We start from the raw sequence: 26,673 nt of genomic DNA, 5'->3' as shown, positions 1-26,673 counted from the left end.
TATGCTCGGGCAACCCCGAAAACAAAAAATTATATGCACGTATTCGATTTATATTCGTGTATTTATCATAGAATTTACTATGCTGACAATAAAAATTTGTGATTTACAATACAGTTTGACGTGATGAATAACACTCGAAAACAAAACGAAATATAGTTCTCGCACGTGCATCACTTTTTGCTATGCACGTAAAGCTGTTTAGAATTGAAGGGATGAGAAATATGAAAATTCAAAAAATACTATGCTGTTTGTAATCGGTGCCTAAATACTTTTAAAATTCTTGAAAAATAATATATTCCTCACTATACAAAACGAATCCGTTTTCTCCGTGTATCGACGACTAAGTTCGCTAAATAAATAATAAAATTTCGAAGTGGCGCGTTTTATCGTAAACGTCACTCCATGCATGCCAGACCTTCCTCCTTGTCGAAAGGGTTTTCTCGCTCTTTTGTATCTTCAATGCAAGATCCCATGAAGCACATCTGAAATGTTCGTTAACAAACAAACCATTTGAGTAAATCGATTTTTTGTTGGCTGGTTGTTGAAGTAAAGTATGATTGACTTTCTGTACCTTTTTCGGTCCGCACCAGGTACCAGCGAACGCCTTTCCAATGTCTTCTGCATCCGGAATATCTCCTCGGTTCGAACCACACTTCAGGCTCTCGCACATATCTGCTGGATTCTCGGGCTAAGAGAGCGGATCAGATTTCAACATTACAGTGGAAAAAAGAACTTTCGTGTTTTCTAAATACATTGAGACGGAATGAAATCAAGATTCAAATGAACTTGAAAATTGGGTTGAAGTTGAAGAGGAGATTTTTTGAGATGCTGAGTAAAATATGGGCAATTTGGCTTGAATTTTTTCAAAATATGCCTACACTGCTCGCGATTTCGTACCTGGCAAACTCCAACGAAATATCCAAGCTTGCGATCACGACATTGTTGCATGGGAGATACTCGATTTTCTGGCAAAACTTTCAGAACCTGTCGTTGAGCACAAACATAATTGAGTATTACAATATTTTGAATAAAAAATGAGGGGGATTTGAGAATTGATTTGGAAAAGTAGTTCTTTCCTTACATTCATGCAATACGAGGAAGTTGCCGCCATCAAAACCAGTGCACTGATTACGAAGATGCAGCGTGACATGTTTGCGTTGAGTGTGCTGTAAGAAATCGAAGCGAATCAGTTCTGAAGTTAATAGTCATTTAATTAATTGACCTTCTATTACGATGAATTTTTGAAAAATCAATACAAGCTCAATATAATTTTCAACCAGACGCAGGAACGCACGGTTTCGTAAAACCTTCGAAAGTCATTTGACGATAAACTTACAGAAAAAAGAAAATGACTTGTAGAAAAAATTCTTCGTCACTATTTTAGAGGCAAAAAAATCTCTCAAAGTTTCAGTAATCCATGAAAGTTTGATTGTAACTGTACGACAAATCGAGCATTCGTCGCCTTTAATACCTCCTGATTCGAGGTATTAAAGCCTGCCAGCAGGAGGGGGCTTCGATCTGAGCCGTTTTCAAGTCGTATTTTCCCTGTTTATTTGCATATTATTAACGAATCATAAGACAGAGCGATGATGGCCTTTCTCATAAACAGTCAGGCGTGACGAATTACCGATATTTGTTTACCGTTTCAATAATGACATTTAGGAGACGAGGGATCTTTGGCAAGGCTATGCGCGAAATCGAACGAAGAATCCTCTCGTCGCTTTGATCATTCCGATTATTATCGGTTACTCGAAAATGACGAAGAGCGCTTATCTCTCGAATCGTAACTGTCGACACGTCGTGTCCTCCGCTTCTTCACCTGCGCAATTAATTTCGCTGAAAAGCAAGCTCGCGTTGCGGAGTTTACACACACTCCGAGTGCGTGTTCTGGCGCCATGATCGAACGATGGATTTCTCGTGCCGTTTTTCACACGTGTTTCGGTCTCTCGAAAATCTACAGTTTTTTTCAATCATCAAGAACACGCTTCATTTCGGGGTGTTGGAGGGTTGAACGAACCTTGTAATAAAACGCACGTGTACGCGCGATCGCGCAAAAATCATTTACTCGAGCTTCTCTAGCTTCACGCACGCCTCACGTCACACTCTGAAGCTCGTTTATCATGAGATGAGTCTGCTGGAATAATTGAGTCGAGGCAAACCGCAACACGCGCAGAAACGAAAGGGACGTTTTTTTGTGGAACAGTCGATTAGAAAATGAAACTCACAACTCGGCTACAGCGTCGTCGAATTACGTAGCGATAAGTTCAAATTTATTGAGACCAGCGTTGCAAAAACTAGCAACAATCGTGATAAAAGCTTGAGCAAAAATTTTGAATTGCATCAACCGATTGGACGCTGCTCTTTCGCGAACGCTACTGCTGGCAGTAACGAGCTTTCTCTGCGTCGAAGGGATTTCGTCGCTCTTCTGGATCGTCGACGCAAGATCCCATGGAGCACATCTGAAATGTTAATTTACAGACGAATCCCTTGAGTTATTGAGATGCTTTGCATTTTTAGGAGATTAAGCAGCAACAAAGTTACCTTCTTTGGTCCACACCATGTGCCATCGAGAGCCGGTCCTGTCCCTACGCCGAATGGAATATCTCCTCGGTTCGGAGCACACTTTAGGTCGCTGCACATGTCCGCTGGACTTTCGGGCTGAGAGAGTGAATTGGACTTTAAAGAGATCCATAACAGGAGACTTTTCGTGTTTTCTCAACATATTTAAACAGCAGGAATTCGAGATTTTAACGAACTTGAAAATTGAGTTCAAATTGAAAAAAAGTATTTTCGAATTGCCTCAAAAAAAAAAAAAATGTTTGGCTGCAATCATTCTGACATATGCTTGTGATTACTTACTTCGCAAACTCCAACGTAATTACCAGGCTCGCGGTCACGACATTGTTGCATAGGAGAAACTGGACCTGGCAGCAATGACTCTCCGATCTGTCATAGTGCATAAACATAATCAAGTATTACGATAGATTGCACTTAAAATGAGGAAAATTCGAGAATTTACTTAGGAAAATCGTGCTTTTCTTACATTCGCACAATACGAGGAAGCTGCCACCATCAAAACCAGTGCACAAACAACGAGGATGCAGCGAGACATGTCGTGCTGAATTTACTGTGAGGAAAGGAAACGAGTCGATTGTAAAGTTTTATCAATCATTTTTAAATTAAAATTGGACTTTTCTATCCTGTTATTTCAGCTTTTGGAAAAGAAGAAACAAACCCAAACAAATAAGATAATATCGACTTAGGGAATGAAGAAGCCTTCGGGAAAATGTGCTCGTTATGATTCTGTTTTTAACTGAAAAAATAAAAGTCTCGTTAGATTTTGGTAACTCACCAATGTTTGTCAGAAACTATGTTGTGAATTCAAATTTCGTGACTTTTTATATATTGTGTTTGTGCAAAAGGAACTCTATTTCTGCTAGAGTGGGGGCCATAATTTAATGCTTTTCACAGTCATGCATCATTTATTGTCTAATTTATTACGATCATTGTCAATCGATAACAGAAGAGTAATGCGTCCATTTTTTACAGACCGTCTAATAAATCACCGATCTCTATTTGCGATTTGAAAAATCACATTTACGAGCTCACACATGAATATGTTTGACAAGGTAAAAAATAATGCGAGAAAAATTGTCGAAATAAAAAAAAAATTTGCTGGATCGAGGATTCATGGACAAGAAAAAAGTGAAGCGACTCTCATAAATAATTCTTCAAATACTGAAAATAAAAAAAAGAATATGAAGATTTTTTTCTGAAAATTTTCTTTTTTTGAGAATTGAGAAGAAGAAAATTAAGATTTTCTTTTTTTGTACCAATGATAATAATAATAATTTTTATTTTCATTATTATTATGAATAATTTGCAAAGCCACTTCTCAGTGGGCAGAAGAATGAAAAGAAAAGTCATCCTAATGTTTTTCTTCCTGTCTCGTACGATCAATGTTTCTTCCCATCATTTGAGCTCAGTGCTCGTCGATCCGGTTGAGGGAACATTCGACCTAGTGACACGATAAACTTAACTTGGCCAAAATCCATCAAGGTTAGCTCCACCAAGGTTCGCTGGTATCTGTCGACAAAGCTCGTTACGATTTGATATTTATTTCTGTTTATATTATTCTTATAAAAAATTATGTCTTATTTGCTAATTCAACAATATATAAAAATATGCTGATAAACATTTCGTAGTTCTATGTTCCCCGAAACTCGATCGATGAAAGCGCACACTAGAGCGCAGCATTTTAATGCTCGTATTTTTCGTCTCCCACATTCCTGATGCTTGTCAATTTTCTTCGTAACATTCTTGGATCCTACTGAAACGCTGCTTTCGAATTTCTAGCCTCGAGTTTAATTGTAACCAAGTTCGCTTTAATTTTCCATTGCCCTCTGGTATTTCCAGTATCTACGAGCGCGAGAGACCCGAAATTTCGTGTATTTCACGTGTTGTGATCCAGATGTTGTGTATTTGATTAGCTGTGCTCGGAGGGGCTTCGCGTGACTCGAACATCGCGCAATAATTTCGAGCGAATGCGGTGATCTTGGGAACTCTGATGACGCAAGTTGTTCGTGTGACAATGTCAATGACTCGCGAGGAATTTCTAAGCAGAAAAAGTATTTGCGACGGAATTGGACGGGACGTCACGCGCGACAAGTCAAATTTTCTCACAATAAACAGAAACAAATGAAAAAGAAGGGGGAAGGAAAATGAAAGCGAACCTCGCTCGGTTGTAATTTATAATGAAATCAATTCGAATGTACTCGCGCGAGCTAAGACGTGAGAACGTTACCGCTTAAGGCAGTATTTAGGGGTGGATATAACTAACGAGGAAATAGAATCTTGGTGCGCAGAGCCCTCGGGAAAAGGGGCTCGAATTAAGGGGCAGGAGGGTGTGGAAAGGGAGAAAGGAGAGGACGGTGCCTTAAGGACGAACCCACGCGGCTGCGCCTCTCCGCCGTTCTTTCTTCAAGCCAGCAACTAATGTGAATTCATACACTTGAACTTCTCACGACGTTTCCATACACCAAGTTTTGGCTGTACGCGGCTCAAAGTTCCCCGGAGGAAGTGAGGGGCAGAAATATCTTCCGCGTATGCTGCGGCATTTCTGGCTCCTCGCTGTCTACACTCGGGGGCGCAACTACACTCAGTCTCGCTCTGTGCGATACGGCGACGCAATCCGCGGGAAAGAAAAACCAGAATTTCTCCTCATCTCTCAGACACAGCTTCCAAATTAATATCTCAACTTTATTTTCCACCGATGTTTTTCTCCGCGCTCCGAACAATCTGCCACTCAGACAAATGATGGACCGAGGCAATAATCATTTTTCATGTCTCCTGATTTTTTCCACAGTCTCAACCCTCGACCGCCAATGAATTTATTCCTAATTTCATTAAATTTAAATTACGAACCGGAGGAAACGAAGGAATTTTAGGAAGATAATACTTTTTTATTCTTCTTAGGGTTAATAGAAATGAAATTTATTTCCAGTCTTCTCCACTGCGAATTATTTATATTTGTAAAGTGTCTCATTCAATCGTTTCTTTCGCTATCGATTTAACACATTTTACTCTAATCAACTCCTAACTAATTCCTCGAAGCTTTACGAAATAGCTGAAGATTTTTTTGCTCGCTCATAATTTATGGACGCGTTCGTTCCCCCAAGTAAGAACGAGCACTTTTTTGAGGTTCTTTGCTTTTTGGATCCAATGGAGTAAGAGGATCCGAGCAAGCAATCCCGATACCGAGATGAACGGATTGTCCATTAATCCTCATTACGGTATCGCATAACACGCGGCAGTTTTTATAACCGTTTTTTCGGCTGCGTCATGCCGGTGCGTATACGTAGGATAAGTCGAGTTTTTTTATTTGCAAGCTTTAGTGCTCCGCGGTGATAAGCTCCGTACGATTTTCTCATATTTCTTATTGTCTCTGCGCTGTTCAATTTTATCTCGAAGCGTCTTTGTTTTTTGTGAATTCTATCAGCGCGGTCTGGAGTTCCCGAGATTTTACGCGGAAAATCTCACGTTCGATATCCCGGTAAAAAAAGCTCGAAGGAAAAGTAAGAATCTTGGAGAAAGTAAATTCAAAGCTGGTATTTCTGGTCGCTGGTAAACAACGAAAGCTCCTCGCATCGTGAGACCCTCCCACCCGCTGGATATGCGCGAGCTTTTCGATCTCAGTGAAGTAAAGTGTAGCTATTTACTCGAGTGAGATTATACGGAGGTAAGAGCGAAGAAGCTTGGGAATGGCAGATGTAAGTATAATCCCATAGTCGTGAGTAAAAGCTCGAAAAAGGGCGGCTGAAGACGAAGCAGAGTTTCGAGCTCAAATGTACAGTGAAAGCTCGAGTCATTTTTTTTTTTAAGATGAACAAATTTTAATGGTGAGTTAAGAATGGAACTCTCGCTTTCTCAAAATCGTCTCGAGCTCGCTGCTCCTCGTAGGCTTTCATTCCGAGACTCAGTTCTTTATCGTTATTTTTTGCAGTTTGCACGCGACACGGTGGGTTAGTTGAGGGGCCTTTACGTTGTCCTGGAAAAGTCGGACGCGTCCCACGTCCGTGTGTCCCTCGGCCTCTTGTGAGCTCGAGGTCTCGCCGCACAGTTCCGTCGCAGTCAAACTCTGCAGTTGCTGAAGCGTTGTAAACTCGACAACGAGGGAGTTGAGGAAAAATTTTCTGTAAATTTATAAATACGGACAATGCGGGCGAGGCGAGATTGACCATTTTGTTTCAAAACTCATCCCGCAGAACACCAGAACCGGAAAGAACAATTTGAAATTTGGTACACGCAGCTCTCCGCTTTCCTCGTTTCCCTCGCGTGCATACTCGAAAGTTAATTTGCATAATTTTGGAGATCCCACGCTTCGGTCCAACGACAAAATGCGAATCGAAATATTCGTGCAGCTCGTTGGCATCGATAGAGCTGTCAAATAACAGCTTTGCATTCGTCACAGCTCTACTCGATAACAAAACTCCGCTCCTCAAATTAAAAGAAGAGAACTGTTGTCGAATACATTTACTGAGAGTAAAATTGTTGATTTGCTGCAACAGAACTCGACTCTTATAAATTTACTCGATAATAACATGTCCAGGCGGATAACACAGATTATTAATGACAAAAGAGCAGACATATTGCATTGTATTGATTTTGAAAACTCGAGAGTACGGCTGCTTTGGAGCAGCGTTGTTTTTGAGTATAGTCGTAAAGTCGACGGTTATTATTCTGCTGTTTTTTTAAGGAGTTTCGGTACAGGCGATACAATGTTGCCATGCTAAACCATGCTAAAAACATAAAAAATTTCAAAAAGTTTAGAATTTTATAAAATTTGGTGAATATATTCTTTAGTGCCAAATTTGACAATACAAATTTTTTAAGATTTTTCTTCTACACAGTTATCGAGTAATTGATCACTAAAGTTTACGTGTATAAGCATAGCGTTTCCATATATATAGGTATACATTCCGGGCATAAGAAATCTGCTTTAATGCGTAATTACTCGATAAATAAGTAGAAGAAAATTTTGAAAAAATTTGTGTTTTCGCACTTGATGTTGAAGAACATTATCACCAAATTTGATCAATTTCTTAATATTTTGACTTTTGTACCGAAACTCCTTAATCGTAAATTGCGTCGAAATCGTTTACTGCACAGAGTTTTTATAAATCCATTTCCAATGCTTTATCACTTTCGTAAGAGCCTTACTTTTGGGTTTGCTATTTTTTCTCTTGCGTTTTAATGGACTATGTCGAAGGTCAGTGGTCAAGATGTAACACCCCCGGTCGTTCGGAGCTAAGAAACGCGTGCGATATTCTATGAGAAAAAATATTTTGCTCCAAGTTATTTACGAGGTTCAAGCCCTCTGAACAAACATGAGTGAGGAAGCCATCGACGCAACGTACTTTCCAGTCGTTCGCTGCGGACCTGTTTTGATCGTTAATCAATAGAGAAAGCAGCCTGATGGGACAAATAGGTTTATTTATAAAAACAAGGAGAGACGAGTTTTGGACGAGCGATTTACGGATTCTGGAACATTCATCTCTTCCATTGAGACTGCTTGATGTTCATGGATCAGCATTGGAGTGTCAAACCGATGAGACGTCCTAAATCTGTCGAGGGCTCGTTCGCCCTTTCATCATTAATCTTTCCGCACAACTTTTCGTGCTGGTATTTTACTAGAACCGGGCGATAAAAAAATCTTTGCGAATCCATTGGAGGGTGAGAGATTCCGTGGTGTTTTTGGGCCGGACTCCAGTAGCGGAATTTAACATTTTGAGGAAAATCCTTCGCTGTCCGTTGCCTCTGATAGCGTACAGCGACTGCTTCCGATTTCTGGCTTCGATTATCAATAAACGTGATCGTTTGAATCAAATATTTGCTTCCCCTCGCGATAAATGATGGGAAAAAATGAGCTAAATTCTGGTAATGCGATATCTATAAAAAAACGCGATGAATATTGAGCCAGAAATGAAAGAGGGAAATAAACAGTCGAGAAAAAAGGGCAACGGACGGAAAAATATCGTATTATTGGGCTCCGAGTCCCTCATTGAGCAAGCGAAAAGAGGAAGAGATTCTGTTTGCAGACAACCGACGAGTTTTCAGACAAACAGGTCAATTGGTCTGACCCGCCTGTTAAGCTCTGATATCCGGCCGTCCGTGCCTGTTCTCGACGAAGTGCCGTTTTCTGAAACTTGAGCCATTCCAATGCTCGTTTATGGATTAATTTCTCCCTTAAAAAATCCTTTGTCCATTAACTTTATTCTTCTTTCATTATTTTATTCGCACGGAAGACTAATGACTCCTGCTGTGCCCTCGTCGTTCCCGATTTTCTGGGATGCTAATCATAAAAATACTCTTGATTTTATGACTCAATTCTTACGGACGCCTAGACGCTAATGTTTTTATAATCGACTAGTGGAGCCACTTAGAACAAGAGTCGGCGACGATTTTTTCGTCTATTAAGAGTCCTCCGACATTCTCGGTTTCCTCGAGTTGCACCGTCTGTTGACATTCCATTGATGATGAATTTATTAATGAATGGCGGCCGACGAGAGCGTCGCGGAACTTCGAGACGGGGCTGCAGACGCCGGCAAAGTCTCTGCGAAGCGAATCTGATCTGGGCGCGATCACTTTAAGCATGCATAATAAAAAGTTCTCGTCGCTCCAACATTTTGGGCGTTGAAATTCTCCGGAATACGTGAATAATTCATTTTGAGAAATTGTTTGTTGCAACTGTCTCGTTGGGATTAGGGCGCTCGGAGGTAAATCCGTATTTAAGGGCTCAGGAGGCTCTGAAAAAATGTGGGTCGATGCAAGCGTCGCGAGCAAACAATCCGTTTCTGAGTTTGAGGGATTCGGGGCTGGGCTCTCGCGAGTAATTTTTTTGATAATCGCGACAGCGAGGAGCCGCGAGATTTCGCGGAGTAAAACCCTGCCCATTTGAATCTTCGCATTGTTTTTTCGCTAAAATGAATACCGTTTGAATGTATACAAATGAGGAGGAAAGAGCCAAATGTAGCAAGAACTTTTGTCTTTGGACGCGATAAAAGAAAAGAGCGCGAGAGCTCGGCCACAACGAACGATAAAAGGAAAACTATCGTCCCGGAGCTTTATTTAAATGTATCAACTGTTAGCGAATAAAAGGACGCGAAGCACGGCCCATAACACTTCAACTTTTCTATAGGCTGCGTCCTTTTTCAGACTCGTTGATAAAAATATGTCTGAAGGAATGGAATATTTCGCAGACTGGAGTTAATATAAAAGAGGACGAAGGAGAAATGGACAGAAAGAGAAGAGAGAAGACGCAGGACCAAAATGTCTTTCTCGCGTCTGTATAGAAATGAAGGCGAATGAGGTAGCTGGGAGACGATAATAAGAGAAAAAGCGAGAGAAAGAGAGAGGAGAATCGGTATCCTGCAAACTTTCCACGAACCCATTTGTACCGGGACAATATCTGCCCAGAATCTAGGCCACGTTTATCTCTTTTCTCGTATATTTATATATACAAGGGCCCCACACATCTGTACAACAAATACACGGATAAACAGTGGAGAAAAACGCGTAAATATAGACATACTAAGTTTATGAAAAATCTAGACTTCCAGTCGAGCAATCGGCTAATAAAAATCGAGTATGCAATGGGATAAAAAGATTTTCTGTACGGGGGTAAGATGCAAAGTGAATGCTAATGATCTCCCCCCCACAATCCAGAATATTTACTGTGTTTTTGCAGCTCCATTATTCCCGAGCTCTAAAAGCTTTATTTTTGTTTTATTTTTCCGTGAGGATACATTAGAAAAATTGCGTGAAATCGAACGGTCGTATTAATCGGTTTCAGAGTGCCTCAAATTGACGGTTTCGTGACGAAAGTCAAGCCTTGACCGTTGTTCCTAATCCCACGAGGGAAAAGCTCGATCGAACCCCTTTGTTTGCTCACGGTGGACTCGCGTCTTCCAGGTGCTTTCCTCGGCGATCCTATTTTGACGTTTCTGGGTTATTCTCAGTTTTTTTACGTCCTTTTTTCCACTGTCGTATTTCCGAGAAGTTGGATCGAGCGTCGAATGAAATGGTATCGAAATGGAACGATGAGATGTGACGACGGTGTGGGAGGCTTCCACATTTATTATAAACTAAATTATTCAGGAACACAATCTTTATTTCCAACTGTTTTGACTTATTTTAAGCAAATATTCTTCCCCCCCCCCCCCCCCCCCCCATAAAATTGAACTTTTCTGATCAGAATATGACAGAAAGTACAGAAAAAATAACTTCAAATCGTCGGATTGAAAAGCACTCGTATTTTCCCAATTCAAAAGGATATCCAAAGTTCATTCTTCGCGCCTCTCATGAAAAAAAGCTTCAATACGCCCTGCGAGCGAACACACGGTCGCCATAGGGTCAAATGAATTGGAATTGAGTATTGACCAGGGGAGAAAAAACGTGTATTGTTCAGTGAGGTGACACGATCGACGTGGACAGAATGCTTTAGTTATGAGACAGCAAAAAAATACTTCATATGTGCGCAGCTCCGTGAGGTTTTTTCGTTCTTCTCGCACGTAATGAAAAAGTGTCAAATTTCGGTGAGTGCACGCATAGTTGGTAAAAGCTTAGGATGGAAGAATTCCGAGGATTTTGATGGAATAAATTTGCGTCATAAATTAATAAAAAAATATTTTTACTTCTTCTACTGGTAATCATAAAAATTTATAGATTTTATGCATCCTTCCAGCTGGATGGGTTTTTTCCCGACGAAATTTTCACGGAGGGAGGAAGAAAAATTGAAACTTCATAAAATCGGCCATTCCCGAGGATCTTGGCGAAAATTGCCCCTCAAATATGGCTGACAGAAGTCTATTTCCATGCATAATATATTCACTGACGCAGAAAATACGGACAGTGCAACTTCTCTCTGCCGATTTACGACTCCTGGGAGATCGGAGTAACGAGTTCGATGCAACTGCGAACCAATAATAAAACGTTCTACGCTTGGAGAAAAAGGGCTCGAAATATCTACGAGCACGATACTTTCAATCTGCGAGCAAATAAGGACAATAAAAATCGTTTCCATCCTCACGATTTCTTGGTGCATTCGCTTTGACGTTACTCCGGAAACAGCAAAAGGAAATAACTCAAGATTCGATGTGGATGCGACCTGCCTTTGAAAATCTGAACGTGCCCTTGTTCATAATAAAGCAAAAATGGAGCGTACTTTCTTACAAAGAAAATCTTCGCGCTCATTCGTTGAATTTTTACTCCCGCAAAATGGAGGAGAAAAATCCTTCCTTGTCCGCTGTTAAAGTTGAATTGGTCCGGCAACTATTTGAAAAAGTGCAAAGGAGCCATCAATGAAAGTCGGCTTCCATTTCAAAGCCAATCTTTTTCTGGAGCCTCGCGAAAAAAAAATCCATAAACACGTTGACTGATTTCTTCGAATCCTGATTCATGAGGGTCCCTTATTCGTCGACTGCGAATATGTCGAAAGTCCTGTTTATGGAGTCAACGCGCCTGTCACGAGACGGGCGACAATGGTGAGGCAGCAGAATTTAGGTTCTACAAAAGAAGTTTTTATCGAAGATTTGTGATAACGCAGAATCGAATCTGCGTTATAAAGTAGCAGTAAAACTATGAAAAAAATCGTTCTTGCAAAGCCTCGATTTTTAGCCTCAATTTGAGAGTGTAACGAGCCTACCCTCGCGCCATATCAATTATCGACTAACGAGAGGAAACGAAAGAACCTGAAAATCCATAGCTGCCGCGAACGAAAAGCCCCGAATCATTTCAACAAAAAGCCCTCGCGAAACGGATGAAAACGTTTGCACATCAGCTCAATGAGTTCATTTACTATTTTTTATACGTTTGCCCAATGAAACGACGGCAAATAAAGAACAAAAGCTCGGATGATCGACCACCTGAAGCCGAGATAAGATTGTACGTGCTTTCATAACGAAAATCAATAATTTATCCACTCGAAAGCCCTCGGGCAACGCTATTCAACGATGCTTACTCTCTGATACCGATAAATTTTCGCTCCCCCCACACACACACACACCTATGTACGTACGTGCGGGGAAAAAGTACATGGACGTAATGAACCGGAGCGAAGAAAATCGCGAGTGCCCCCTCGAGAATGGAAGAGTTAGTGGCGTACAAAATAAAAAGGAATTTGAGAACACAGAGAGAAAGAGAGCGAGAAGGACGAAGATAAATAAGAGAAGAGAAGGCGCTTTACGAGAAGTGAGTAATATATTTATCTCCAGCGATAAACTTAGCGACGGAAAATATCTCCGGATTGATCCATCTTTCATCACATCAGCGTATGGAATCAAAACGCTTTTTTTATCCTCAGCTATTTTGGTCGCAAGAATATAAAAAGCTTTTAATATCCGATGGGATTTTCTTTCTTCGAATTCCCTCGATCAAGATTGTTTCTCATGCTTGGGAAAATTCTCGAAGGGATACGAGAAAATGGAAAGAAAACGTATCCGCTTTAAAAGGTAATTTTGAGTCCCAGTCGCGAAACTCCCATTCGTTTCGTACGTGAAACTCGGCTGAAAATCGAAGAATTTCGGACCGAACAATCGGGGATTGCATTCAATAAGAAAACATCTAAAGGTGTAATTAACTTGAGCAGTGCACGGAGCCCAAGTGCAGAGAAAACGCTTCCCATATGCCCCATCTTTTTCGCACCCCCTGCTCGGCCAGACTTTTTCGCCTTTTTCTCCAACTCGAGTGCGGAGACGAGCTTTTCTTTTCAATTGTGTCTCTCACGCTTCTTTCTCCTCGAGATATCTTTTCTCCAGTTTTTCGCGACTGGTTTCTCATCGCGCTCTGCTTTTCTCCTCGTAGCATCCCCGAGGAAATCGGACTTTAACGTCTCTCCGTACGCTCGCGCGTCTAATTTCACGGGACGGAAAGAGCAATTACGCGGATGAATATGTGCGGTTCCGCAATTCCGGAGCGTTTCTGCGACGATCCCAGGAAAATAATCGCAGCAGCTTTCGCAAAGCGTGATGCGAGTTTGCGAAAGAAATCTTGAAATCTGCCATATTTTTTCACTCCCTGGATTTCCCCTTTACAGATTAATTTCGTCGTTGTAAAAAGTACACGCTATTCTCCGAAATAATCGAAAATTTGAGGAAATCGAATGTAAGCAGCAAAGAGGAATTGAGAGAGTGAGATAAAGTCGAAAAGAGCAAGTTTCGAAGGTTAAACTGTAACGAGGAGATGAGGGAATGAAAGAAACGAATATCGCATAAAAAGAAGGAAGGTACTCTGGCTAGAATGGCGGGGGGAAAGGGCAAACGAAATTGAACGGTAACCCGTAGAATCCCCAATCTGCAGTTTAACGCCCCGAGAGATACGCGCATCCGCGGTTCCCACTCTCACTTTCGCGGACAACCTGCCCCAATCCAATTTTATACTTATGAAATTTCCTTTTTCTGCTTCCTCCCTTTTCCTCTCTCGCTCTTAGCCTCTCACGACTCTGCCGAATTACCCGGACATACATTGTAGAAATTTATGGCTTTTGTGATAAAGCTTTTCCCTCTTAGGATGGGCTATCAGAATAAATTGCTTTGATTGTTTCCGGGTAATATTTTTATCTCGAGCAACTTCTTTTTATTTATCGATCAGTATGTGCATGAATTAATTTGACATTCGAATGGAATAAATATCGGGATTTTTAAACGTATTTTGATGATTTGACGAATGATTTCGTCGTTTCCGTTTAAAATGACACAAAGTCCAAGTCCATTCGAAGATTCTCAGTGTATTGAACAGATTTTCGAAACGTTGGTGAGCATCGCATAAAAAAATGAGACGAGAGTCCCATCCTGGGTTGAGTCCCGATCCTGTAACCTCGTGTGCTTCACTAAAGTGTATTATCGTATTTCGCAGAGAGATGGAGGGAAAAAAAGTTGTAGTTTCCCTGAAGGACCATTGTCGAAAATCGAGGTTTGCAAGCGAGAGATTAATGCCCGAGATATATAAAGAACGTTGAATCAAGGGCTGAGAATCTCATATGTATTCATGTTTTTTTTCTCCTCAACTTCCACATCTGCCCTTGGCTAGTCCACGAGATAAACAAAAGTTTTTCGCCTCTATTCCTTCTTCAAACGATGTTGCTTAATATACCATTCCGGTGACTATCTTCATGATTGATTGACGCGAAACGAGATTTATTGTCGAATTTAAACTTTTACTTCTCCCGCCTCGTTGCTCGTGGCGCAAAAGAGAGAGCCGGCAGCTTATATTCAAAGGAGATTATTTTCCGTGCAGTATGCCACTATCTTCGAAAACTTGAAAATGTTTCGTCAATGCCTCGATTAAGTTATTATTATTTACAATGTATTATTTATGCAAATACAAATATTAAATATAAATTCTACATAAATTAAAATAAAATAAAAAAAAAAAATAGAAATAACAAGAAGCGAATTAAGTTAAGATAGATTATCAAATACGCACGACAATTAAATTTTGAAGGATTCGTCTTATTGGTTATTGAGATAAACGTGTTTAAATGCGAAGAAAAATACACAGGGTTATCTATGCGTAAAAAATCGTTTATCTTTCCATATAACGAAAAACGCTTTCTTACGAGGTTTATTAAAAACGTACATAATAACAATGAAGTATATAACGAAGGTTTGAAAAAAAATTAGAGACGATTGTCTTACTAGTGATAGAGATACATATTACGTTGAAGATCGAACGAAATTGGTAGTGAGCACTCGTATAACGTCACATTTACTTATTTCGGCATTTTGTTTCTTCTTGACTTGGGCCATTTCTGTCATAGCCTTCTGCCTTTTTATTAACACTTTTTTTCTTGATCCATTTCTCTTTCCGCTCTCTAAAGCGATTTTTAACATGAAAGACTATAGTATTTTAGCCAGGGACGAATGAAATTTGGGGTTCGGTCAGTGATGGATCCCCGATTAATTAACGGCTTGTAATTTCATTCGCCAAAAGATAAGTTGAAAAAATTTATTTACAATTTCGTATTAATAACTCAAACGTTATAATTCAAAGTGATTATATCTTCAATCAAGAAGTAAAAATCGATGTAATTTAGATACCCATAAAATACGATCCTTCGAGCATGATCTACCTTAAATTAAAAATCTACACAAATTAAAAATATTTAATCACGAGCATTCGAAAATTCCATATTTCCCAAGTAGGCACTAATCTTGGCATTGAAAGGCTCTCACCGGATGAATTACCATCGGATTTTACCTCACTTTAACAGTAAAAAAAGTATGAATTTTTCGATTAATTTTCTCTGAACGTCGAGCTGTAGATAAGATTTTAATATCATTTGAACATGTTCAGGAATAATAACCGGAGGCAGTAGATTTAAGGAGAGTTCCCAATCTATCATAGCAAAAGTGTTATCGACAAGCTCGAATAAAGGAGTGCGCTAAAGCGTCGCTATAGAAATGGAGAAAAAAAATTGTACTTGCCATCGGTTTTCTCATTCCCCTGACAGAAAATGGATGATAAGGCAAGAGACTCGGTCTGGTCTCCACAGAGTGTGTTTACTTTTACCACCAACCCTCGCCCCCTTGTCATTACCTCGACATTGCTCCTCCTCGGCATACAGAGTCAATCTGATTCTCTCTCGATATGCGAAATCGGTTAAGCGATAGCTCGCTTTAGTGTTTAATCATTTTCTCGGTTTCTTCATACGTATGACGTTTACCATTTTGGCCTCCCCCATATTTTTTCCCCTTTTCACGTCGATATTGCATGATTTCCCATTAGAATATTGAGAGGAACTTCGTTAATCATTTTCGCTTGAAACGAACTCGAATTATCGTAAAATAATATCGATGGAATCAAGCAAACCCAAACTCGCTCAATGACTACCTGAAATTGATACTTTTTCTTGGTTTTTTAATCATGAGTGAATATCCAAAGGCAACTGACATTGGAAAAATTGCTTCGATTTGAACAAGCAATCCGTTGAACGAAAATCATTTTAATTCAGAATAGATTGAATAGAAAACAGTTTTTGATAAAAAGTTTGAATTCTTTTCGAAATTTTTCAAGAAAACGTAAAACAAGTTAAACTGTGCTCCCATTAACTCACCATTGGCTTGTGTTTTCAATGAAATGTAGCAAAGTGTGTTTCCGCTTTGAATAAATTTCTCAACTTACCTCTGTCACTGGAAGCTTGCAATTTGTTCCGCAGCATGATCCATCTCCATAGAGAGGTGTCATAAAAAAAGCTCGACAATTTTTGAATCGTGGACTACAGCAAAGATATTCTGGACATTGAATAAGATTTTTTTCGAGAAATTTCGATGATAGATTTCGTAAAATATTTTCCATGTAACTACAACCAGGCTATGAACATTTTTTCATTTAAACATTAATGAATGCGCACACTAGGAACTAACAAAGGGCACCAAGCAGCGGAATCAGCTCGGTCTTGTGTGTTAAACGTCTCGAACTTCGTGCAGGGCTTAATCCAAGGATGAGTCGTGCTGGGGCTTTCCTCAAGCCCCAAAGCTGTACCGATGGTATAATGCAACTGTTCAGGAATCCCAGGGGATTATATGATGGAAATCTCGCGCATGTGTGTGTACTCGTGTACGCACACACTCGCGAATCCAGCTCGAGAGGTCACGCACTGTTCTGTATTGAATTAAATGAAGAGGCTGCGAACAATGGAGTGAATCCAGTTCTGAATAGAACTTACTTCAACGAAGTGAGAATGCATTTTTCCAGAATTTTTTTTTTCCTACTAAATGTCAAATTGATGTTGAAACTTGAATGACGTTTCACAGTTTTGCTTCAGTATTAGATATTTTCACGAAATAAATACCCACGAACAGCCGAATACACATTTTTTCAAACCGAATTTGTCGACTCTTGAATTTTTTCTCCTCTTTTAGCTTCATTTTCCATGTCCTTCTAGTGTAACTTTCTACCCTCTGAAAGATATATCTCACTTGACTTCTGGCTGTGGTACGAGGGCGAGTTGCTTACGCCGATCACCCCCCCCCCCCCCCCCCCCCACCCCCACCCACCCCTCACCCTGCTTCCCTCACCTCGCCAACCCTCAACTCTCTTCCTTCTCCCTTTCTCTCTTGGTGTCGCGTTGAAAAATTAGAGTAGATAATGAGAGGTCACAAGGCGGAATGTTCTGGCTACATAACGGAAGCTGAAGAGATCCTCGAGCTCGTGGAATACTCTCGTTCTACTCGAGTGAGGTGATGGTATAAAGGACGAGGCCGACAGGTCCTCCGGGCGAGGTGGACAGTTACAAATAGAAGTAAACGTCTGTACGTGCTGCAAACTCGAGAGGAGTGACAGCTCCTTGCAGCACACGATATAGGACTTGGCTTGCTGAATTTATAAAGCCTCGGTGGCTCTCCACTCGATAAACTCTTCATTATCAAGGTATTTTGTTCGAATTTTCATTTCGAGATACAACTTTGATCGTGGAAGCTGGAAGCTGCAGTTTCGTAATAAAACAAATTTTTATGGAACATCTCGGTGGTTAGAGTGAATAAAATGTGGTTGAAACACTTATTTTGATAATAAAATCTTGACTTTATTCAATTGCAGTTATAACTGGTAATTCGGACTTTACATTGTTTCTGAACGGCCCTTAGTACAGTTTTGTTATTTATATTAAAGTACGATTTGAAATTTGAAAGAAAAAAAATAGGTTGCGTTCATGCTTTGGAAGGTACAAAAATAAGGCTCGTCGATACGAGCGACGCGACATTTTTCATCTCGTTTTCGTTCAATCACAATGATCACAGTTTCGATTTTACGACAAGAGTCTCGACGAGTGAGGAAAACGGTCGAAGATTGCACAAAACGATTTTCTTCTTGCTCCGTAATAATTCATCGCGAAAATTTAATGTATGAAAAATATTGATTCTGTAAATGAATTAGATTCGTAGAAGAGAGTGTTCGATTAAATGTACATTGTAATCACGTATGAAGAATTGGTTGAATCGAAGGTGAAATCGTTCTCGAGGCAGGAGTAGCTGCGGGAAAATGGATCGTTGTCTTCCGCACGTTTTTCAACCGGTAGAATCTCGCTGTTTTGTGGCTCTTCGATTCTATCGTAATCCCAAGCCTCGCATCGTAGATTTTCGAGACTCCAGTGACGCTGCTCGTAAGAGCGGGAATGGAATTCGCTGCTCCATTGATGGTCGTTCGGTTGTGGGGCAAGATTAGAAACGGGATTTAATTTGTTGCATTCGGGGCAATGAAAATCGACGCCGTCCCAAACACTGCCCTTAACAAATTCACCGAAATGGGGAGGATTGTTGCGCTGGTGGTCGCTTTTCACGGGCTCGATGAAAACCCAGCTGGTCGGAACGTCAGATCCGCTATGATCGGACGACGCTTTGTTCCAGGCTCTAATTGACGTTTTCTCACTCGCGTAAATTGTTTCCGATGTTGGATGCCGATTGGATTCACCATTCAATTTGGACGCTCCCATCGATTTGAAAATGCAGGTTCCACGCACGAGGGATCTTCCTGCGGAATATCTCTTAATCGGATTCGGGTTTGCTTCCATTTCGACGTTCGTACACTGAAAATTGCAGCTTCGCTTATCGACCTCATCGATATTTCGATCAGCCCCGAAATCAGCGAGCAAGTCGAGCCTTTTTAATCGTAAATCCACCGCACTGTCAACGTCGATGTTGTTTTTCGGATAATCCTTTTTGATTAAACTTTGCTCGTTCAATCCTGGGTCAACGAACATGTCAGAGTCCGAATTTTTTTGTGGATATTTGTTGCTCTGCCCCATTGAGCAGAAGCTCTCGAAAACCTCTCCCGAAGTCTCGTTTTCTTGATTGGCGAAATTTAAGGCCCTTCTTATTATTGCTCGTTGACTCGAAACCCCCGGATCGTGCTCTCGCAGAATAGGGCTATTGTCGATTGAACTTTTTAAGGCCGAAATTGGAATTTCTTCGTTCACTCGATTGTGCGTGGGCGTGGACGTCGAAAAATCGTGGCAATCGTTCGGTATGCTGGCCAATGACGCCGACAAACCGGTCATTGATGACAATTTCTTGTCGCCGCTGTCGAAAAACATGGGCGATTTACAAATTTTATTGTCACTCACTTTCTTCTGTCTGCAGAAATTCATTTCTATGCTACTTGACAAATTGAATGCACCGCGTTTCCTCGAGGGCGATGAAATCAACTTTTTCAGTGCTCGTTTGTAGGTCGAAAAATCCATTTTCCTTGGACTACCTTCGCGATTCTTCGTCGGAGTATTTTTCATGCTCAACGCGAAAATTCGGGTTTTTTCGATCGCCTGCACCGAGTCTAATTTGTTCTTGATCTTTTTCCCGAGTTTTTGGAAAATCTTTTCCCTCGACTGCGAAATGTTCACCTTCCATTCAGCTGCGTCGTTCGATTGAGAGTCTTCGAATAAATTTATTTCAATGAAGCCCGGGAGAGAGGACTCCGATTTGGAGAACTTGCGGAATCGCTCGTTGCACGCTCCGAACGACGAAAAAGTTCGGTTTTTTGAAATATCGTACGCGCCTTTCCGACGAGGCTTCACTTTGCCGAGCCAGTTTGAAAGTTTCTCGCGATTCATTATGCAAAAACTTGATTTTTCGACACTTCTGAAGAGCAGCAAAAACAAAACACTTTTCACTGGACACCGATGAACGAAAAACACTTTCCTGAAGTCAAAAGTCTTAGCGATGAGCCTCGTCACAATCCGGATCAATGCTTCTCGGTGGAGACACTTTGCAATTCTGGATCAGCTACAACAAAATCTCCGACTTTTGAGGGATTTCGTTTCGAGAGGGAGAACCTCCCAGGCTCGAATTTTGTTAAATATTCCGCATTATTAAAGGATTTTATTTTCCTTTCAGCCATGACGAGGGGTCATAAAACTTTTGTCCTAACTCTAACGATCCCATGCGACCAACGCATAATTCCAGTGTGTCGCATCAACAATGCGGAGTTCCGACTGCGAAAATATCGAGTCAAATCCGCTACCATTATCTACTTTTCATTTTCGTACAATACCCCATTCAATATCGTTAATAGATATCCTTCATTTTGGGCATAGAGCATAAACGATTGGCCACGATGACTTCGGCTCAAGCCGCATGGCGAATCAGAGCGCAGTGACTGGTCCAATAGCTGGGGCTTAAGTCGAAATCGCAGCGCACTTCAAAGTGGGAGAATATGCGCGAGCTCGATGCTGACGAAATATAATTTTTTCGTAGCATTTCATTGCTACGAAAATACAATCATTCGTCGCCGTTCGATTGGCTGATGAGAATTCGACAGACGTTTGGCAAAACGCGATTGGACGTGGAGAAAATGATATTAAAAATCCACGAATCGTCGTCACTCGGTTCAAAAACCTCGATAAATGTAAAAATTAATGAATTTTTCAAAGCGGAATCAAGTGTGCTGTTGTATCGTTGAGCATGTATGCAAAACAAATGTGAGCCCTTGAGAGTGTTGGGATCGGTGCGAAGGTCCTTGGGAATTCTGGTCAATCGATGAGAGCAGGCGCCAGGAGGACTGGCTTCCTCGGCGAGGAAACATTTCTCTCGCTTTCTCCTTTTCGCTTATTTTCCGCTTATCTCCTTCTCTATCTGCCCAATATTCATGCTCGAGGACAGAAATATATAGGTGGCTTGGATCCTGCAACTATGCCATTCCTGATCTACGGTTCAGTTAATAAAATGTGTACGCCAAAGAAAAAAAAGGCATGTGGGTCAACTGGACCATGAGTTTCGATACGTTGGCCAAAAAGTTTCGAAATTCCTAGGTATATGGCTTCAGGCCCAGATGAATGGAAGCGAATTTTAATTGAGATGAAAAGTAATTACAGAAATGGTTGACTGCGTTGGGGAATTCTACAGCGACAAGCAGTTGTCGCCCACATTCTTCGTCGATGAAAACTCCTGCGTGCGGCTTCTATTTTTGCCCTCAAATCACCAAAACACATAAATATTTTTCGAATTCTTTTGCAGAATACTCGTCCAAATTCCATTTCATTTGTTTCCGTAGTTTTCTGTATTTACGAGTTCAAATATTTTCATCCGGGGCAGTTAAGGTAGTTTATGCACGAAAAGATTTTCTTAAGAAAGTCTTGAAATTTACACAGAGTTTAAATGGGCAGTCGACTCACACGCATTTCAAATTTTTAAGGGTTCGTCTTATCGGCTATTGAGATAAACATGCTTAAACATGAAGAAAAATACACAGGGTCACGATGTTTATGAAAAAATACATGATAACAAAATGAAGTATGTAAGTAAAAATGATTGAACGAAATTGGTAATGAGCACTCGTATAACCTCACATTTGCTTATTTCAGCATTTTGTTTATTCTTGACTTTTGGGCCATTCCTGTCATAGCCTTCTGTCTTTTTATTAACACTTTTTTTCTTCATCCATTTCCCTTTGCGCTCTCTAAAGCGATTTTTTATACATAAAAGACTATAGTATTTTAGCCAGGGACGAATGAAATTTGGGGTTCGGTCAGTGAAGGATCCCCGATTAAGTAATGGCTTGTAATTTCATTCGCCAAAAGATAAGTTAAAAAAAATTATTCAAAATTTTAAATGATAACTCTGACATGAATTTAAAGCGATAATATCTTTAATAAGGATGTAAAAATCGGTCGAATTTAGTCACCCATAAAATACGATTCTTCGGGCATGATCTACCTTAAATATAGAATTTGAGTTTCGATGTTTTCGCAGGAAAATAAACGAACCAGAGACCAACGATTACTGGAAAGTTTGCATGGCGCGCAATGATTTCAAATGTTCAAAATAAATAACGAAGAAATGGTACGTGCGTTGGTGGATTTGGCTCGATGATGAAATTTCATTTCGATGAACTGCCAACATTTCCTGCTCGCTCAGCGTTGATAAAGTGATGAAAGGTAAATGGAGAATGAATTTAGAAAAAGCTGAAAATTGGTATTTTTTCAGGCGCACAATTGCCTCGGAACTTTGAATCTTCCTTGTTTTTTAATGATTTACATTGAACACGATGTGAGCGACGAGTAAATTGCATACGCGCGAATAAAGTTTATTTTGCCGAGAAAATTTTGTTCGGACGAACAATCGGTAGAGAATTTCACGCCGGGCTGGCATTCATTCGAGCCGAGAAACGCACGCACTCACCCGAAAACCGGGTCCCCATTGTGTCCGAAGATTATAACGAATGAAAACAACGCCAATAAACTGGCCGTTGAGTGAAGCGAAGGCTCAGTATTTTGCAGGTGGCATCTCTCAACACGCGGAAGTAACGTTTGAAGAATTCGTGTAGCATTATCGTGACTCGGGCAGACCGAAAATCACACCTGCATGTCTTGTGGTAAGATATCTACGACAGAAGAAACTCCCCTGCGGCTCTGTTATTATGTCCAAAATGAAATTAAAAATTACGATAGTCACGAAAAGGAAACGAAACACGAAATCCACAGCTTCGATGACTGTTCCTCAATGATGAAACGACTCTAATTTTAGTTCCGTAAACACATTTATTATTTCATATAAACTAAACCAACAATTATTTATACGATAAAATTCACTACGGTCAAGAATTCAAATAAAAATGCGTTCTCGAGTGCCTCGAGAACGCATTTTTTTGCTTTTTTCAAAACAGGAATCAGATGGATCTGTAAATACACTGAAAAAATATCAATTAGATTGATAGCGAGTTGGAATAATTATTCCAACTCTGCAATATTCCGATTCCCTCAAAAGCTTCATTTCCGGATTCCTCGTTAAATAAAAACGAATAATATTTGATTAGTCGAATCGCATGATTGGATAAAACAAGCTAATCGATCTCCATTTTTCTGTTATCATTCAACTCGCTGATCGATCCCTGGTGAATGTTTGAATGAAATCCACAACGACGAAGGCAATATTTGCTAACCTGCGTGTCCTCCTTGCCTCGCCACACTTTCTTACAACATAAACAACTGCAAATTGCAATTTCGTGACAATGCATCGTTCAAGGGTTGAGAAAACATACTGCTTTTAAGCACGAAGTAATGTGCGATTAAATTTTATAGTTGAAACAACGGTTCTGATAGCGAGAGTCCCCGCGACATACGTGAAGTATCGCGTTTCAAAAGCCATAATTATGTCATACCAAACACCAATAAGCGTGTCAAAGTCGAATACGTGTGCACTGGCCGATGCGTAATTCACTGATACACAGACACGTATAAATATTCATACAAGGACGAGCGTGTCATTTTAAAAGTCTATACCGTCCATAGTCGTCGATTCAGAAGTGAAACGACTTCAATTTTTTTTCTCAACTTTATTAAAAATCTAATAAACGCGGACTCGAACTTACTCTGATTCGAGAATAACAAAAAAAAAGCATTAAATTCGAAAAACAATTACTTCGAATACGAAAGTCAACAGTTTTACGATTTTTTATTCACGATTCAACGACAAAATCACGAAATTCGTACCGTTTAAAGAAAATCGTTATTCTCGATCTAATCGGAGACGAATGTGGGACGAAAGTTATTTCCCTGCATAAATTAAACGCGAAAGGCTGAATATGAATGAGATCTGCATCGCTCTGTATACGCACGACTTTCCAAACCCACATATACGTTGGCTGACCTACCCCACGCCGTTTCCGTCGTCGTCGCATCTCGCAAACGATATGAGTAATCGATATATGTATACATCGGCGGAAGCCTGAGAGAACTCTGTCACGAACAGCGAGCAGCGAACGAATGTACCTTCGAGTGAGCTTATAAACTATTTATATGAAACCTACCACGTCCACTCGGAGCTTCAGATGTAGCTCGTTATTTTTCTCGTCCCATCATCCTGAGTCCGATCCCAGCGATACATTTCTCGATAAACCTGGCTCGGATGAGAAAAAAAATCGAACAAAAACTGACAAAATGGAAACTCGAAGGATTTTTTAAAAACTTGAAAGTTTTTAGAAAGCCTCAATCCCGTGCGAGAAAATAATACAATTGGCGAGACTCGAGTGCGATTGAAAGAAGAATGTAATTCTGACAGGAATAGAAACAAACTTTATTCAAATTCTATTTGGATTAACCGAATGTAGGTGAAGGAATTCGAACTCGTCAATATTCTCTTGGATTTCAAAAAGTGACAAATGGCTTGATGAATTCATCGTTGAAAGTCTCGTACACGTGTGTGTTTCATTTATATCGGGAATCTCTAATGATCGAGTTCTCTGGCAAGCACGCATGCAGTTCCGGCTATCTCGTACGGATGATTTTTTATCGCTTTTGTAGAACAGTCTGCAGCAAGTGCATAAAACGTGATTGAACTTCACTCTCAACCTCGTGCCACACCTAGCGGTTGGGATGCTAATTTATCGTTTATTCCTGTGGGAGAGAAAGAGGAAAAATAAAAGCTGAAAGAAAACTGTCCACTTAATGAACGACGCTCACTGGCTTTGTCAACGTTTTTTCCTGTCTTCCAACCGCTTGTGCTTCCTATTAATCAAATTCCGGAATGCAGTCTCATCAAAACTTTTTTAATAAGGCTTTCTCCAACTTGTAGCTCGAGCCTCGAAACTAACGAACTTATTTAAAAAAAATTTTATGTCGATCAAATACTTTTTTCATTCACCAGTTTCATGGGAGGAAAGAAATCGTGTTCATTTCATTCATTAATTGAGACATTGTCGTTTTATCCGTTATGAAATTTTTCTGGTTTTGGTAAATGAGTTTTTGATTGCCCATTTTCGTTGTCACTACAATCAACAATTGGTGACTGTCAAATCGTCGGAGTCAAACTATCGATTTAAAAGCCTCCAAAAATCGAAATTAACGAATTTTTGCAAAATTCGTGTGTTGATTAAACGATGGAGTTAGCACTTCGAATTTTTAGTAATTACAAGATAATTCAGGTCAGTCCAACAAAAAATCGCCCAAAATCTGTACGAGGATTGTCGTGCACTCGAGATAATTGAACTTGACAAGAAATACCGCTGTTTGAATCGGACCCTGACTGAAGCTTTGCACATTATTCTAATTGATAGAGAAAAAGCAGGAGGAGGAGAATCAAAGAGGGAGAGAGAAAGCAATTTCGGTGGGAGATTTAATGGCCCACCATTTCCGAAGTGTGAGCTCGAGAATTCACGAAATTTCAATCTCGCATCTGGATTTCCGAGACTGTAGAAGGGATAATTAAATTTAGCCTCGTACGTGCAAACTTCACACTACCTTGGATGCGGATCAGCTTGACACTATAAAACATGTATTATTGAGCGTAATTTATCCCGGTGCTAAAAAACACATTCTCATTTCCGTTTGATGTATTTTCTTCATTTTTATTCAATTCCGTTTGATTTTTTCCGGACTTTCATCTCAATGAGAACGATGAGAAAATAATCGAACGATCGTGAATTACGATGAAAAGGTCACGAGCTACGGGGAATGTCAATTAGCCGTTCGTAATTTTTGAACAATCGTCGCGTCGACGATTTTCCTAGAACGCTCAACAGAGCTTCGAATCAATTACATTTTCATAGAAATACTTCGATTGTAGCTAATTGCATGGCGAGGAAATTGATCGAATCGACAGCATCGACGCTTTTGAACCGTTTAATTGAATGTTTTATTTCGAAGAAGAGAGTGAGTTACACGAAACGGAGATCGTTGAATAAATAACAAAATTTTGGCGGTTCGATCGGTGGCAAAGCGGAGCGAATAAACAGCCCCTGTCCAGCTCGATCGTCGAATCATAAATTTCACTGCTTAGTATACACCCCTCCGAAGCCTGTTGCTGTCTGACCCAACCGGCGACACGTATCACTTCCAGCGCTCGCTTCCCTGACTCGCCTGTATTGTGGCTTCGGCACACAAATCGTCTGCCGAAGCCGTCGCCCCTGCCTAGCTATACACACGTTTCCCTAATTCAACAGAAACACGACACCCCCATATTGGCTCCGGCAGCTCCGAGCCGCCTCGAAACTTTTGTTTAACTGCACTCTTCCGTTCATTCGTGCTATAAATATTCGCACTCTTTTTTCCCGACTTTCGAATATTACGGTTTGAATTATTTTTCATTATTATTATATGAAAAGCATGCCACAGTGGATTTTCGTTATTTCTTCATTACAGCATTCGATAAATAACGAATTTATTAATCCGGTGAAAACGAATTTATTAGACGT

The 26,673-nt window shown here is 40.3% G+C and overlaps 2 protein-coding genes across 2 annotated transcripts; both read right to left on the bottom strand.

The window, feature by feature from the left end:
• Positions 1 to 265: 265 nt before the first annotated feature.
• LOC122411172 (uncharacterized) lies at positions 266 to 1,428 on the bottom strand. Its single transcript, XM_043419768.1, has 5 exons — positions 1,337 to 1,428; positions 1,082 to 1,166; positions 898 to 984; positions 572 to 688; positions 266 to 482 (listed from the first exon to the last, which is right to left on the bottom strand). The coding sequence occupies exons 2-5, from the start codon at positions 1,148 to 1,150 to the stop codon at positions 396 to 398; spliced, it is 360 nt and encodes a 119-aa protein (XP_043275703.1). The 5' UTR covers positions 1,151 to 1,166; positions 1,337 to 1,428; the 3' UTR covers positions 266 to 395.
• Positions 1,429 to 2,261: 833 nt separating this feature from the next.
• On the bottom strand, positions 2,262 to 3,122 carry LOC122411170 (uncharacterized). Its single transcript, XM_043419766.1, has 4 exons — positions 3,044 to 3,122; positions 2,860 to 2,946; positions 2,542 to 2,658; positions 2,262 to 2,459 (listed from the first exon to the last, which is right to left on the bottom strand). Exons 1-4 carry the CDS (start codon positions 3,110 to 3,112, stop codon positions 2,373 to 2,375), a joined length of 360 nt encoding a protein of 119 aa, XP_043275701.1. The 5' UTR covers positions 3,113 to 3,122; the 3' UTR covers positions 2,262 to 2,372.
• Between the last annotated feature and the right edge of the window lie 23,551 nt (positions 3,123 to 26,673).

Source organism: Venturia canescens, chromosome 5 (genome assembly GCF_019457755.1).
Source record: "Venturia canescens isolate UGA chromosome 5, ASM1945775v1, whole genome shotgun sequence".
NCBI classification, from domain to species: domain Eukaryota; kingdom Metazoa; phylum Arthropoda; class Insecta; order Hymenoptera; family Ichneumonidae; genus Venturia; species Venturia canescens.
Note: the sequence above shows the minus strand (reverse complement) of the source record. Positions and strands in the feature narration are given on the sequence as shown.